At 67.2% G+C, this 12280-nt stretch overlaps 1 protein-coding gene across 1 annotated transcript in view; it reads left to right on the top strand.

Annotated features, from left to right (window-relative positions):
• Positions 1-10345, top strand: part of FAM53B (family with sequence similarity 53 member B) — a 94040-nt gene extending 83695 nt beyond the window's left edge. The window contains exon 5 of the mRNA XM_028513103.2: positions 6155-10345. Within this exon, the coding sequence (XP_028368904.1) occupies positions 6155-6523 (369 nt within the window). The 3' untranslated portion in view covers positions 6524-10345. The remainder of the gene's footprint in view (positions 1-6154) is intronic.
• Positions 10346-12280: the final 1935 nt, after the last annotated feature.

Raw genomic sequence — 12280 nt, 5'->3', positions numbered from 1 at the left:
TCTGAATGGCGGCCTCCGGCCTGTTTGCCCGAGGCTGGCACCCCCTGGGAGATGGGCCTTATTTGGGGGAAGCCGGGGAGTCTGAGGCACAAAGCAGCCCCCCACACCTCCTTGGGTCACCCACGAAGCCCGCAGTGTCCTTCCAGGGAGCGAGAAGCCCCACCCCAGCCCAGTCGGTGGGCGGGGGGCACACGGGCCCGCACGGGGGCGTCCCCGTCCTGCAATTGTGAAAGCGCCTCCCAGCCCCGTGGAAGGGCCTGCACCTGACCGCCCACGTGCGCGTGTCTGGCCTCGTGCGGCCCCGTTACCTTGTCCCTGGGGCTTGGCCCTTCCTGTGTGTTCAGGTCCCGGGCTTGCACGAAGCTCAGAAGTGGTCCGGAGATGACTGAGTGCAAGCACGTGGGGCTGGCAGGGGTTGTTTTTTTGTCCATGCCGTTTTGCAAAGTGCCACTTCAAAAACGCATCAGCCCGTTCTTGCCAGTAAGGAGAGGAGGGAAGTCAGAAAGAACTTAATAAGGAGATGGAAGTGAGCTCGACGCAGTTAATCTTCTAGATAATTCTGTGACTTTGGGGCTTTTATTAGCCTCGTGGTGCAAGTGGGAAACTGAGGCTTAGAAGGTTGGTGGCTTGCTGGGGCTCCCCCGAGGGCAGCGGGGGGCTGGGAGCTAGCTCAGGCTTATCCAGCCCTTTCCACGCCACCGTCCGTCCCCGATAGAACGCCCTCCAAGGTGTGGCCCACCTGTCAGGAGGTCTGGTTGCTCGCAGTGTGATTTGGGGCGGGTCCCCACCCTGCCACTGGCCTCAGTCTGCCTGTCTACAAAATGGGGCTATTTGGTGATTTGCTCAGGACCCCCTTTCCCTGGGAGCCAGTGTCTGGGACAGACCTGGGGCGGCCTGGGGTGGAGCCGGGAGGGCCCGGCGCACTTCACCCTGTGCCCACCTCGGCCCCGACCCCGTGCCCCTGACACCGCCTGTGTCTCCGCGGTGCGCCGGCCCTGGCCCCTCGCCAGACCCCTGTGCGCTGTGAAAAGGTCCTTCGGCTTCTGTTGGGCAAAGAATTGTCGTCACGCCAAGCTGAAGAGCGAGGCGGTTTCACAAGCCCCAGCCTGAGTGTGCGCTGGCCAGAGCGCTCACCGCAGAAATGAGTGTTTGTTTTCCAGTCGCGAGGGCGCCGGGAGGCCCTTTGGCGCCGGCCTCCCCGCTCCTGTGTTCGGGCAGGCCATCGCCGCCCCCCCCGCCCCCCCCCGGGCCCCGGGCCCGGGGCCCGGTGCAGGAACAGCGAGAGCCATGGTGTGGCTGTTCCGAGGACGGGCAGGGCTCCGGGCCACCCCGGCCTTCTCCTGCCCAAAGCACCCCGGGGACCTCGGGGCTGGGTGGACACGCGGGCCAGCGGGTGGGTCCTCCCTGTCTGCCCCCAGGCTGCACGGAGCGCCTGGCCCCTGGGGCCAGGTAGTTGGGTGCCGAGCAAGGTGGGGACCCGGCACCGCCGTGCGGGCCAGCGGGGTGCCCGCAGCACCTGCCTGGCTTCCAGAGGGAGGCCCGCAGGGCCGGCTCCAGCGGGTCCGGTGGGTGAGAAGAGCCCGCCGGGGGAGCAGGCGCCCAGTGAACGCCTTTAGCCTCCGCAGAGCGAGCCGAGGAAACAGAGGCTCAGGAAGGCCCGGGCTTCCTGGTGGCGGCCCAGAGCCATCCTCCCTGCACCCCACCAGACGTTTCCTGCCCCCCCCTTCCCGGCTGTTTGATCCTCAAACCCGTGATCTTTGGGGAAGAGCCTGGAAAAGCCTGAGCATCCCTCACGAGGTCGGGGTGCTCGCTGGGCCCCGGGGGTCCCCCAGGGCCGCTCTCTCCCCTATTCTCAGGCCTTAGCAGCCTGGCAGCCGTCCCTCTCATTCCTGAGGGCGGGGAAGCCATCCAGCAAGAGGCTGCCCCTTCGGGGGTGAGAAAAGTGGAGCCTTTCGCAGAAACAGCCCCGAGTCAGGGCACCTCCAGCACCTGCTGGACACCCAGCCTGCAGCGCCGGCTCAGGGCAGCTGTGGGGGGAGGCAGCCCCCCACCCCCCAACCTCTTGGGCCCAGGGCTTCCTGGGAGAGGGTCCAGCCTCCGTGCAAAGTTCAGATTTATCAGCGATAGGTTCAAGATAGGCCAGAAACATTCTGGTGCTTTTTTTCCTCTTTTCTGAGATAGTTAAAAAAAAAAAAAAAAAAACAAACCAGGAAACCACAGGCTTTATAGTCTTCGTTGTGTCCGTGCCAGCTTCCAGCATAAACGAGACTCAGAAAATTTCCAGGCCTCTAGCCATTCTCACGGCCGGGTGTTTTCTCGGTACTTGGAGAGCTCTGCCTCACGTGAGTGTCTGTGTGGGGAGGGAATGTCTCCCTTGGGCCCCAGCCGGGCCCGGCAGAGGGGCCGCGGGCTCCGGGGAGCGTCGGCCAGGCGGGGCACCTGGTCCGAGCATGCTGACCAGCAGGTGGGGCTCATCCTACCCCAAGTCTGTGGCACAAGGAGCCCCGTCACCCTGGGTTTGAGGTGAGGGAGGTGGCACTGAGAAGGGCCAGTGTGCCGGCCGGGGAGGCAGGCGTGTGTGCCCCGGGGCCAGGGTGACAGGTGACTCTCAGACACCGCGCCCCCGCCACCCCGCCCCACAGACTCGAGGCAGGCTGGTTCCCACGGCTGGGCCGCTGCCGGGACCCACCGGCCGGCCTCGGACCCCGCCTGCGCTGCTGCTCCGGGAGGAGCCACAGTGCCGACGAGCAGGGGTGTACAGCGTGCAGGGCTCCTAGAGGCAGGGCCTGAGACGGTGGCTCTGGGCCGGGTGGGGAGGCCCTGGAGGGGGGTGAGGGGAGTGGGCAGGACCGGAAGCAGCCCCAGTGGCACCCCACGGGGAGCTCTGCAGTAGGAGGAGCTGCTTGGATGTGGTTCCCCCAAGCCCAGGGCAGCGTTAGACCCCTAGGAGCCGGGCCCTGGCTGGGGGCTGCCCCCTGCCCTCCCACTACTGTGTCTCTTTCTCCAGGCCCGTCCAGGTGCCTCCTGCCCGGAGGAGAGTGTGGGAGCGAAGGGAACGGCTGGGTGGGGAAGACCCGCGAGACCGACCGGGAGGGGTGGGGGCCGACAGGTGGCTGGCTGCAGGGGAGGACCGGCCGTCAGGGGCTCTGCTCCTCAGTCAGCTCAGACTCCAGGCCTGGGGGGCCGACCACTGTTTGCAGCCACGAGCCTGCAGTCACGTGGGCAGCCGGAGCTCTTTACGTGGGCACACCTGTGCCCAATCAAGCAGGTGATCCTTGTCTGGGACAGCGTGGGACTGAGTGTCCCGCAGCACCTGGAATGCCGGGTTCATGTGGTGCTTTAAAATTGTTACAGCTTTGCAGGTTTCCCAGACGTTTCCGAGGGCACGCAGGCCTCCGGGCCTCCAGTGGGCCCGCGCAGCATTCCTCTGTGGGAGCTGGGCGTGGGCTGCGCCCGGGATGTCAGCGTGGGGTGGGCTCTCTGGGGGGGGGGGGGGGGGTGTTGGCGTCGGGGCAGGACACACACTGCCCCATTGTGGCCGCCACATTCCTCCCGGCAGGAGGGGCGTGCCACCGCCTGGGGCATTTATCAAGCACAGGCGGGGCTTGGCTTTCACTGTGGCTGGGTTTTGAGTCAACAAAGTTTTCAAGGTGACACTGGCATTGCGGCCAAGGAGCAGGTGTCTTGAAGGCTACTGGGGGGTTCAGTGGCCTCTTGGGGTTGGCTTTTGAAGACATTCACCAACCAGATCTCTCAGCTCCTCACCCTGCTGCAAAGCAAGGGCCGGTTACTTCAGACGGCCAGAGCAGGTGCCCTGGGTGCCCCTGGCCCACCCGCCTTCTTGGGCAGGGGGGCCAAGGCCAGAGAGCAGGGGTGTTGTCTGAAGTCGTGATGCCCGTGTCCAGGCAGAGCCCGGGGCTGTAACAGCCTGCCTGACCTCAGCCCTGGCCGGGGCCCACTGAGGCCAGAGCTGCACCTCCGGGCAGTCCCAGCAGCAGGCCGGGGTCGCCGGCGCCCAGGTGCCGTCACATTGGCCGCAGTGTCAGGCAGGTCGGTCGGAGTGGCCGGGGAAGGCAGCCGCAGGCCGGGGAGCGTTTCCTGGTCCTTCGTTCACGCCAGCGCTTCCCACTGTCTGCACGCTGCAGCTCGGGAGACCCGGAGCCCCGTGCTGCAGGTGCTCAGCGTGCTGGGGTGAGGGAACGTGGCAGTCCCCACGGGCTGAGGGCATCGTGTCTTGGCATCGCCTGTGAGCCATGAGTGGCACTTTGGGCTCACCCGGATGGTGTTATTTCTAAAAGGGGTCCTGTGGCCACCCGCCCCCACTCAGCTGTGCTCTGAGCCCCCTCGGCTGGGGGAGGCCGGCCAGCTAGGCCAGGACGCAGCTGAGGTGGGGCCGAGGCCCCTGCCTGGGCTGAGCCCCAGCCAGCTCCCCTCCTGTCCTGGGCAGTGGGGGGAGGGGGGGCAGGAAGGGCCTCAGAGACGCCCCGCCCGGTTGCAGGCAGGGGGGCTTCCACCCAGGTAGCCTCAGGTCTGTGTTCTCACCTGTTTTGTGTGCAAAGCCGGCGGCAGCTCTCTGCGGTGTTGGAGGGGGATGGGCTCTGTGCAGACTGGGGGGGCCTCACTCAGCCCCCTGTGGCCCAGGTCCGGGGCCGGCATCTGGGTTCCGGGAGGTCTGATTGGTGGCCCCGCCCTTCCCTCCTTTTCCCCAGAAGCCCCCACCCAGTGCCCTGGGCTACACCTTCCTCAGAGCGGTCCCCTCCTCAGGGAGGTCGTGCGCGAACACGGCCACCTGCCTCCAGAGAGTGTCTTTTATGTTCCGTTCGCCGGACCTGTTTCGGTGGCTTGTCTCCCGTGACAGCTGGCGGTCATCGTTATTGCAGAGCGGCACCCAGACACTGGGCTGTGAAAGGGCCCGGGCCCTCAGGACGGGCCGTGATCTGGACATCAGGGGGCGTGTGGCGCTGCTCCAGGCCTCCCCTCGTGTCCCCCGCCGATGCCCACCCTGCTGTCTCACCCCCTGGAAGGCGCTGCATCGCTCCTGGTCCCGTTGGGGACCTCCTGGGCTGGCTGCCGCAGCCCCCTGCCCCAGTTTTGTGCTCTGCTGGGAAAGCAGACGTTTAGCTCAGCCCACTTGCACACCGTGCCTGGCTGCCCCCTTTCGTGACAGGTGGCCTGAGCACCCTTGGGTGGCGTTCAAGTTGCACACACTGCTCAGGCAGGCCCCGGGGTGCCTCCTTCCACAGGCCAGCCCCACAGGGAGGCAGCTGTGGGTGAGAGGGACGGGAGGTGGGGGGTCCTTTTAAGCTCAGACAGCAAAGGTAACGAGCTTCACGTGCAAGGCTGGCCACATGCGTCCTGGGCCCAGTGCAGAGTGAAAAAGTGTGGGGGCCCTTTCCAGAAACTTCAGAATTCCAGGCTGACGGAGGCCGAACTTGAAACCGAGCCTGGGGCCCTCCCGAGCATGCCCATGAGGACAGCCCCGCAGGCCGGGAGCTCATACAGCCACACCCCCGCCCCGGGCTCGGAGGGTGGGTGGGGTGGGCACCCTGCCCCTCGGTGCATTGGGGCGGTGCAGCCTGGCGAGTTTCCATTTGAGTCTGTGGGTTCGCTGTGGAACGTTCTTGCAGTGGCCCGAGAGCCTGCCCTGTCTGAGAGGGCGGCCTTCGGGGCTGGGCCGCGTGGGGTGTGGGTTCCTCTCTGCCTCTCGGCTGAACAGTGTGGCTGGGGTACGCTCGGGGCTGAATTCTTGCTTGTGCCCTCAACCGTTTCCTTCAGGTGAAAATCCCAGAAGTGAAGTTGCCTAAAGGAACCTGGTGCCCTTGTAGCAGAGCACCCTGGGGAAGGTGGCCCCCACGGCCCCCCCAGAGCTGAGTGGCAGCAGGCTTGCACTCTCTGGCCCTTGGGGGGGGTAACTGAAGGCTGCATTTCTTCATTAACACAATGCTTGTCGGCCGTGGCATTTCTTCGTGAGCGGATGGCCGATGGCCCCTTCTCCTTGCCCACACGGCGGAGGAGTCCGGGGTCCGGGTGGCCTTCCACCACCCGGCAGACTCCCCTCCCCCGAGTCTCGGGCCTGGCCTGGTGGGGGGGGCGGTCCTTTGGTTGTGGGAAGGGAGCGTGACCTTTTGTGACCCGTGTGTCTGTCCCCCCACAGAACTGTCAGACCTTCAGCAGCCTCAGCTGCCTGAGCTCCGGGACGGACGACGGCAGCCCACATGGCCCCTTCGCTCTGCACGTCAGCAGCACCAGGTCCTGGACCGCCTTGCTCTCGGCCTCGGCCCCCGGCCCCGGCGGCAGGACCCCCGCCGGGACCCCGGTCCCCGAGCCTCTCCCCCCGCCCTTGGACGACCCCCTTGCCTGCAGGGAGGAGCCGAGCTGTGAGGAGTCGGACGGCGGCGCCCTGGACGAGGGCTTCGGCCGGCGGGGGGAGCCAGCCTCGGCCTGGCGGGACCGGGGGGCTGCCCAGAGCAGCCCCTGCTCCCTGGACGGCGAGCTGGACATCGAACAGATAGAGAATAACTGAGGGAGCCGCTGGCCCCGGTCGGGGTGGGGTGCCCCAGCCCCCCTCTGGGCACTCGGTGGTCACTTGAAGCGGGGGCGCCCCACTCCTGGGCCTGACAGAAGCTTCCTGGAAGGCGTCGGGTCCCGGGGAGTGAGCCCACCCGCCTCCTGGAGAGGCTGTCCAGCCTGCCGGGGCCCTGGCCGCACCTCGTGGGGGAGTGGAGCGCCCGGCTCTCACCAGCACGGCCGCCACGGCCCATGGGACTGAGGTGGCCACCGGAGCGGCTGCTCGGGGTGGGTCCGCCTCCCCTTTCTCCTCGTGGGACACCGGCCAGGCCCCCTGAACAGTCTGCTGTCCCCGTTTGGCACGCCGGCCCTGGCTGGGGTTCCCGGCCCTGCGCAGGGGGTGCGCCCCCCCCCCGGGGGGGCTGCCAGGGCCCTCCCCGCCTCCTGCTCAGGTCCTGTCCGACGGGAGTCGGCCCTGCAGCTTCTCCCATTCAGCCTTATCTGTGCCTTCTCCCCGCCCCGGCCTCCCTGCTGCGGGCTGGGGAGGTCGGGGGCCGCCTCCCCCCGCAGCAGTAACACCGGAACCGTTTGGCCTTAATCCCAAGTGTGAGAGACGGGCCCGGGGGTGCCGGGGTGGCCCTCCACGCTGGAACTCTCAGGGCCCAGGGGACAACTTGGGGCGCTCTACGTCAGACACTGGGTGGGTCTGTTGGCTGGACAGACACAGACCCACGCACCGCCCCCGTGGGTGGGGAGCCCCGCCCCGCCCCGTGGCTCTCTGCCGCTCTGGGGCTGCTTCGGCAGGGTCGGCGGGTGGCAGCCACTCCCCGAGCCGGCCTGTCCCTTGGGGGATGAGCTTAGTTGATTCAGGTGAGCGGAGACTTGTCGCCATAGAAGGGCAACCTCCGGGAAACACCCTTGGGAGGCGGGCTCTGTGAACTACCGTGCAGACCAGGCCCTGGGCCAGTTCAGGGTTGGCGGGGTCTGCCGGCCACGCTGGGGGGCCAGATCTGGGCCTGCCTGCCTGCTGGGCCCCCGCAGGGTTCCAGGTACATTCTCCTTGGTGGGGGCGGGGGGAGGCAGCCGGCTTTATCAGGATGGCCCACCCACCTCGAGGCAAGCCCCCCCCCACTACTCGGGGGGGGGGGGGTCACAGAGAGTGTCAGTGCCGCCTCCTTGCTGCCTCCCCGAGCAGCCTCAGAGCTCGAGGTGTGCCCGCCCCCTCCCCAGCTCCTGGCACCTGGCTCCTCCCTCTCAGGCAGCTCCCGCCCAGCCCCGCCCGCTGCAGATGCCCCGGGTGGGGGCTGCCCTCCTGGAACCAGGCTTTGAGCAAACCCGGCCTCTCCCGCAGGCGGTACAGTAGCACTCAGTCGGCTTAGGAGCCGCGGGCTGCTTTTCCCAAGCGGCTGCGCTCGGGCGCCGAGCTCGCCGGGGCCGCCCACACGCGACGCGGGCGGGTGCGCCAGTCGCTCCGCTTCGCGCATCTGCTCATAGCAAAGGCCCCCCTCACCTCCGCAGGTTAATGCCGCCTCCTCTTCTCCCTGAAGGGGGACTCTCGTGGGAAGCTTTACTGAAACCTCCGCTTTGTTATATCGGAGGCGGCGGCTCAGGTTCTGGAGTACCGGTGGCTTTTCCTGAAAACCAGCCGTAAGAGGCTCGCAGGGAACCCCGCCAGTGGCCTGGGAGACGGCATGGAAGCCTCTGGTTGGGGGGCACGGGGTGCGTGCAGGGCCGGGGCGCCCACCAGCTTCGCTGCCCGAGTGGCTCCCACCAAAGGCACGGCCCCTCCGGACCGCAGAGCGCCACACCAGAGGGCTGGGGGCTCCGGGCAGACAGGGCATCTCGGCTGACCCCGGCCTGGCGGGTTGTGGAGGCTGCAGCGTCTTAGCAGAAACCCAGGGGTGGGGGGGCAGGTGAGTTTGGAGAGCACTGCTGCCTCCCTGCGTCCCCAGGAGGCCTGGGGTGGGGGTGCGGGCGTTGGGCCCACACCGAGAAGAGTGACCCCAGAGGGACCACAGCCTCTAAAGCATCCCCTCCTGTGGGACGAGTGGCAGGGCCCCACCCCCTCGCCCACTCCGCAGGTGACCCCAGTGAGGGACCGGGAGCTGAGCCAGGGCGGGCCTGGGTGGCAGCCCCCAGATGCCTTTCCTTGGGGGACAGGGAGGGAGGCACGTGGCGGTTGGGTGTCACGGGGCTGTGGTGCGGGTGACCTCCCTGTGGACCAGCGGTCCAGCCCCAGGGCACTTTCAGGCAGGGGGGACCCCCGCCCGAGGCGGGTTGGGCCCTTTGCAGCCTCTCTGGCCCCTCCGGGCTGCGCCCGCCACGCTCCTGTCCCAGGCCCGAGCCCACAGCGGCTGCACCGAGGGCAGAGGACGGCCCGTGTCCCTTCTGCTCAGGGAAGGGTGTGGCCTTCGGTTGTAGAGAGAAGACGTCATCTGGAAGGCTCTGCCCCACTGCCCGGGGGGGGCCTTTTCTGGTCTGGGGGCTCCCTCGGACCCCGTGTGACTGCCCCCAAGGACAGCGGCAGACCAGCAGGAGCCTCGCTTTAGTCCGAGCCCTGCCTCTTGTGTCGGATGCCCATGAATTCCCGCCTCTGGGGGGCGAGAGGAAGTTGGAGCAGGAGGGAGGGCTGTGCCAGGCCGCCTGCCTGTCCCGGGGGTCCCGGGGGACGGGGGTGGGGTCGTGGCTCCTGGGGAGCTGGGTGGGGAGGAGAGGCTTGCTGTCACATGGCACCCCCACTCGTTCCCAAGGAGCGCCCTCCGAGGCCGCTGGGCTCCCAGGGGCTGCTGCCTGCCTGCGGGGGCTGGGCAGGCTGCGGGCTCCAGCCCCCCACCCCGTTTACATTGCCGCAAACCCTCTTGCCTTACTCTCGGTGGCCGGGCCCTGGGCCCACAGGCACACGTGACATGCAGGCCACGGGGGACCCTGTTCTGACCATACCTACGGATTATCATTCTCAGAAAGCCTTACTTTTCACACAGTTTTTGTAGCAGGAAAGTTTTGTGCATTTGTATGCTGAAAGAAAATTTCAATAAAGCAAAAGCCCACATGATAAAAACAAAACCAAACGTCCACATGAGTCTCCCCGTGCAGCGGGGAGGGGGTGTGGGTTCCCACACCCCAGCGTTCAGGGCACTGACCCTCTGAGCAGCTTCCACGGCACTGAACCCCCCCTCCCCCGGGGGGGGTGGGGGGCCTGCCACAGCACAGGCTTGCTCCCCATGTGCCGCACCTCCATGTCCACTGGCGAGGCCGGAGCCGTGCCCTTGGCCTCGGGCCAGCCGCCTAAGTTGTGACCACTCCAGGCTCTGCGACTGGGCGGGGGCAGCACCCCCCACACCGGCAGCCGCTCTGCTCCCCCGTAGGCAACGGGCCGCCTCCCGCCACAGCCGCACAGTCGGTCAAGCCCCGCCTGTTGGTGCCAGCCCCAGGACACCACGCCTCTTTGGAGAGAAAGAGAAGGGATGAGCGAGAAGAAGTCCCCGGCTGCCGCGGAGATCGAGTAGCGTAGGTAGGGTAGTCGGACCTCCTAGCATAGTCTCGTTGGCCAGTCAACGCTGTGCGGAGTGCGTGGGGGGGTGTCCCGGTGCTGGGTGACAGCGCTGGGCTGTCTGGGGGCCACGGTGGGCTCTCCTGAAACAGGATGTCCTTCGGGAAGGGTGATGGCCAGGGCACGTGGGGTTGGGCCGGGCCCCACCCGGGGCAGAGCCACCTGCGGGCCCACCGCAGCCCGCCCTCCGCGCAGGCCGAGCCGTCTCGCGCCAGAGCTGCTCTAGTCTCAGGAATTCGCTTGTTACTTTTACTGTGTAAATAAAGCTTCCTGGTTCAACGTCCAGCCGCCAGGAGCTGTGTGTGGTTTCTGTGGGGTGGGGCCGGTCGGCGGGGCCCCTGAGACTGGGGCAGAGCCTGGACCCTCCTGTCCCCTCTGAACCTCAGCGTGGGGTCTGTGGAATGGTGGTGGTGGACGTCTCCAGGCTCCTGAGAGGCTTGAGTTCAGGGGCTGCGTGGGTGACTGTGGGTGGGGGAAGCTGGCCAGGGCCTCGACGGTGGTGGTGGTGGGGTTTCTGGAGGTGCCGTCTGGATAGCCCGGTGCCTGGGGTTGTGTGCGTGCTGGGGGGTTATATGCATGCTGGCGGTGGAGGGTCCCGGCTCCTCTCCAGCCGGGAGCCCGGAGCCCCGGCACACCGGAACGCAGACACCACCTCCGTAAATGTCTGAGTCCAGAGCCGTGGGAGAACGTGCCTTTCAGAGCCCTTGGGAGGGTGTCGGCGCAGCCCTCGGCAGCCCCACGGATGTAGCCAGGCACGCGGCAGTTGGCTATGGGTCACGGTGCGCCAGGCCTGGCCTAGAGCCCTGCAGGGCAGCTGGCCCACCACGGCGGCCTAGGAGGTGGCACAGGCTGGGTCCCACAGCCCACGGAGCACAGGATGGCTCGCCCCTGCACCGTGTGGGAAGCAGGGCACGCGGTCCCTGTGTCTGCCCCTCCAAATCCGGGACCCCTGGCTGACCAAGCACGGAAGACCAGTTCGGTGCCACCTGTGGCCGGCCGGGGAGACTGGTCTCGCTGCCGCACCCCAGTGTTGGCCCACGTGCTCCAACCACAGGGTTGCCTGGGGCGTGTGCTAGGGCCCAAGGGTGCTCCTCTCCCCAGAGGGCCCCCTGGGGCTGCCGGACTCCGCCCCTTCTGTTAGCAGCAGACCCCTCTTCAGACTGAATGGTCCAGGATCGCCTGGCGCATGGAACCGGTGAAGGGAGGCCGGTGTGGCTGACATTGTGTGTGAGGGGGCCCCGGCCCCAGCAGCCTTAGAGGTCCACGGCCAGGGACCCAGGGGGCCAGCCTCCCACTCCCTGTGACAGGCAGAGCAGAGGCCAGGGAGTCTGCCCCTGTTCCCGTCCTGAAGGCAGACATGGCGTGGGCCTGGACGGACCTTCAGCCCGAGCCCCTTACCTGCCCTCCTCGGACAAGGTCGCTGGCCAGGCTCCATCGGGCCCTCGGGGAGCAGCGTCTACCCTCCAGCTCAGCTCGTCCAGGGGGCGAGTGTCCTGCTTCTTGCCCCGGGGTCCCCCATGGCGGGGATTGGGCACTGCCACACCCTCCCGCAGCTCCGGGTTTGCTGAAGCTGGGACACAGCCCCCCACCGGGCCCGCTCGCTCCCGCACCAGACGCGGCACCTGTGGGGCTTAAACGAGAGTCGGCGCCCAACGAGCCCCGGGCCGCTCCAGGTGCACCGCGCGATGCAGGCGGTTGCAAACACCTGTCTCCACGGGGAAAGGAAGTGGCCCCACACCTCAAGCCATTCTCTGAGTGACTGGGGGGTTCTTTTTATGTTTTTCTGTTGAGTTTCCTCCAGTAACACCTATTGTTTTTATCATCGAAAATGATGATCGAAACCTGAGAAAACAGGTGATACGAAGCGCCCAACGTGTTTGTCTAAACAGGGGCCGTTTGGAGAGGGGAAGCCAGAATGATGGATAGATCACCCTGGGCCAGGAGGTGGGCACACAGGGCCGTCCCTGCACCCCCATTTCTGTGCCCTTCCCGCGCCTTGGAGGGGCCCTTTCCACCTGAGCGGGAGCTGGAGCCTCCTGGGCCTGGTGGCCGACGCACGCCTGGGGGTGGGGGCCAGACGCCACTTGGTTCCGGTCTCAGGTCGGCCCTGAGCTCCAGCCCCACCTGTGGCCAGCGGCTCCGTCTGTGGTGGCCCAGGAAGTCTGCCTGCCCTGCCTGGGGGCGTGACGTCTGCAGGAGGCCAAGGCCAGGGCCCTGGAGGGG

The sequence above is a fragment of the Phyllostomus discolor genome, chromosome 5, assembly GCF_004126475.2.
Source record: "Phyllostomus discolor isolate MPI-MPIP mPhyDis1 chromosome 5, mPhyDis1.pri.v3, whole genome shotgun sequence".
Taxonomy (NCBI): Eukaryota; Metazoa; Chordata; class Mammalia; order Chiroptera; family Phyllostomidae; genus Phyllostomus; species Phyllostomus discolor.
Note: the sequence above shows the minus strand (reverse complement) of the source record. Positions and strands in the feature narration are given on the sequence as shown.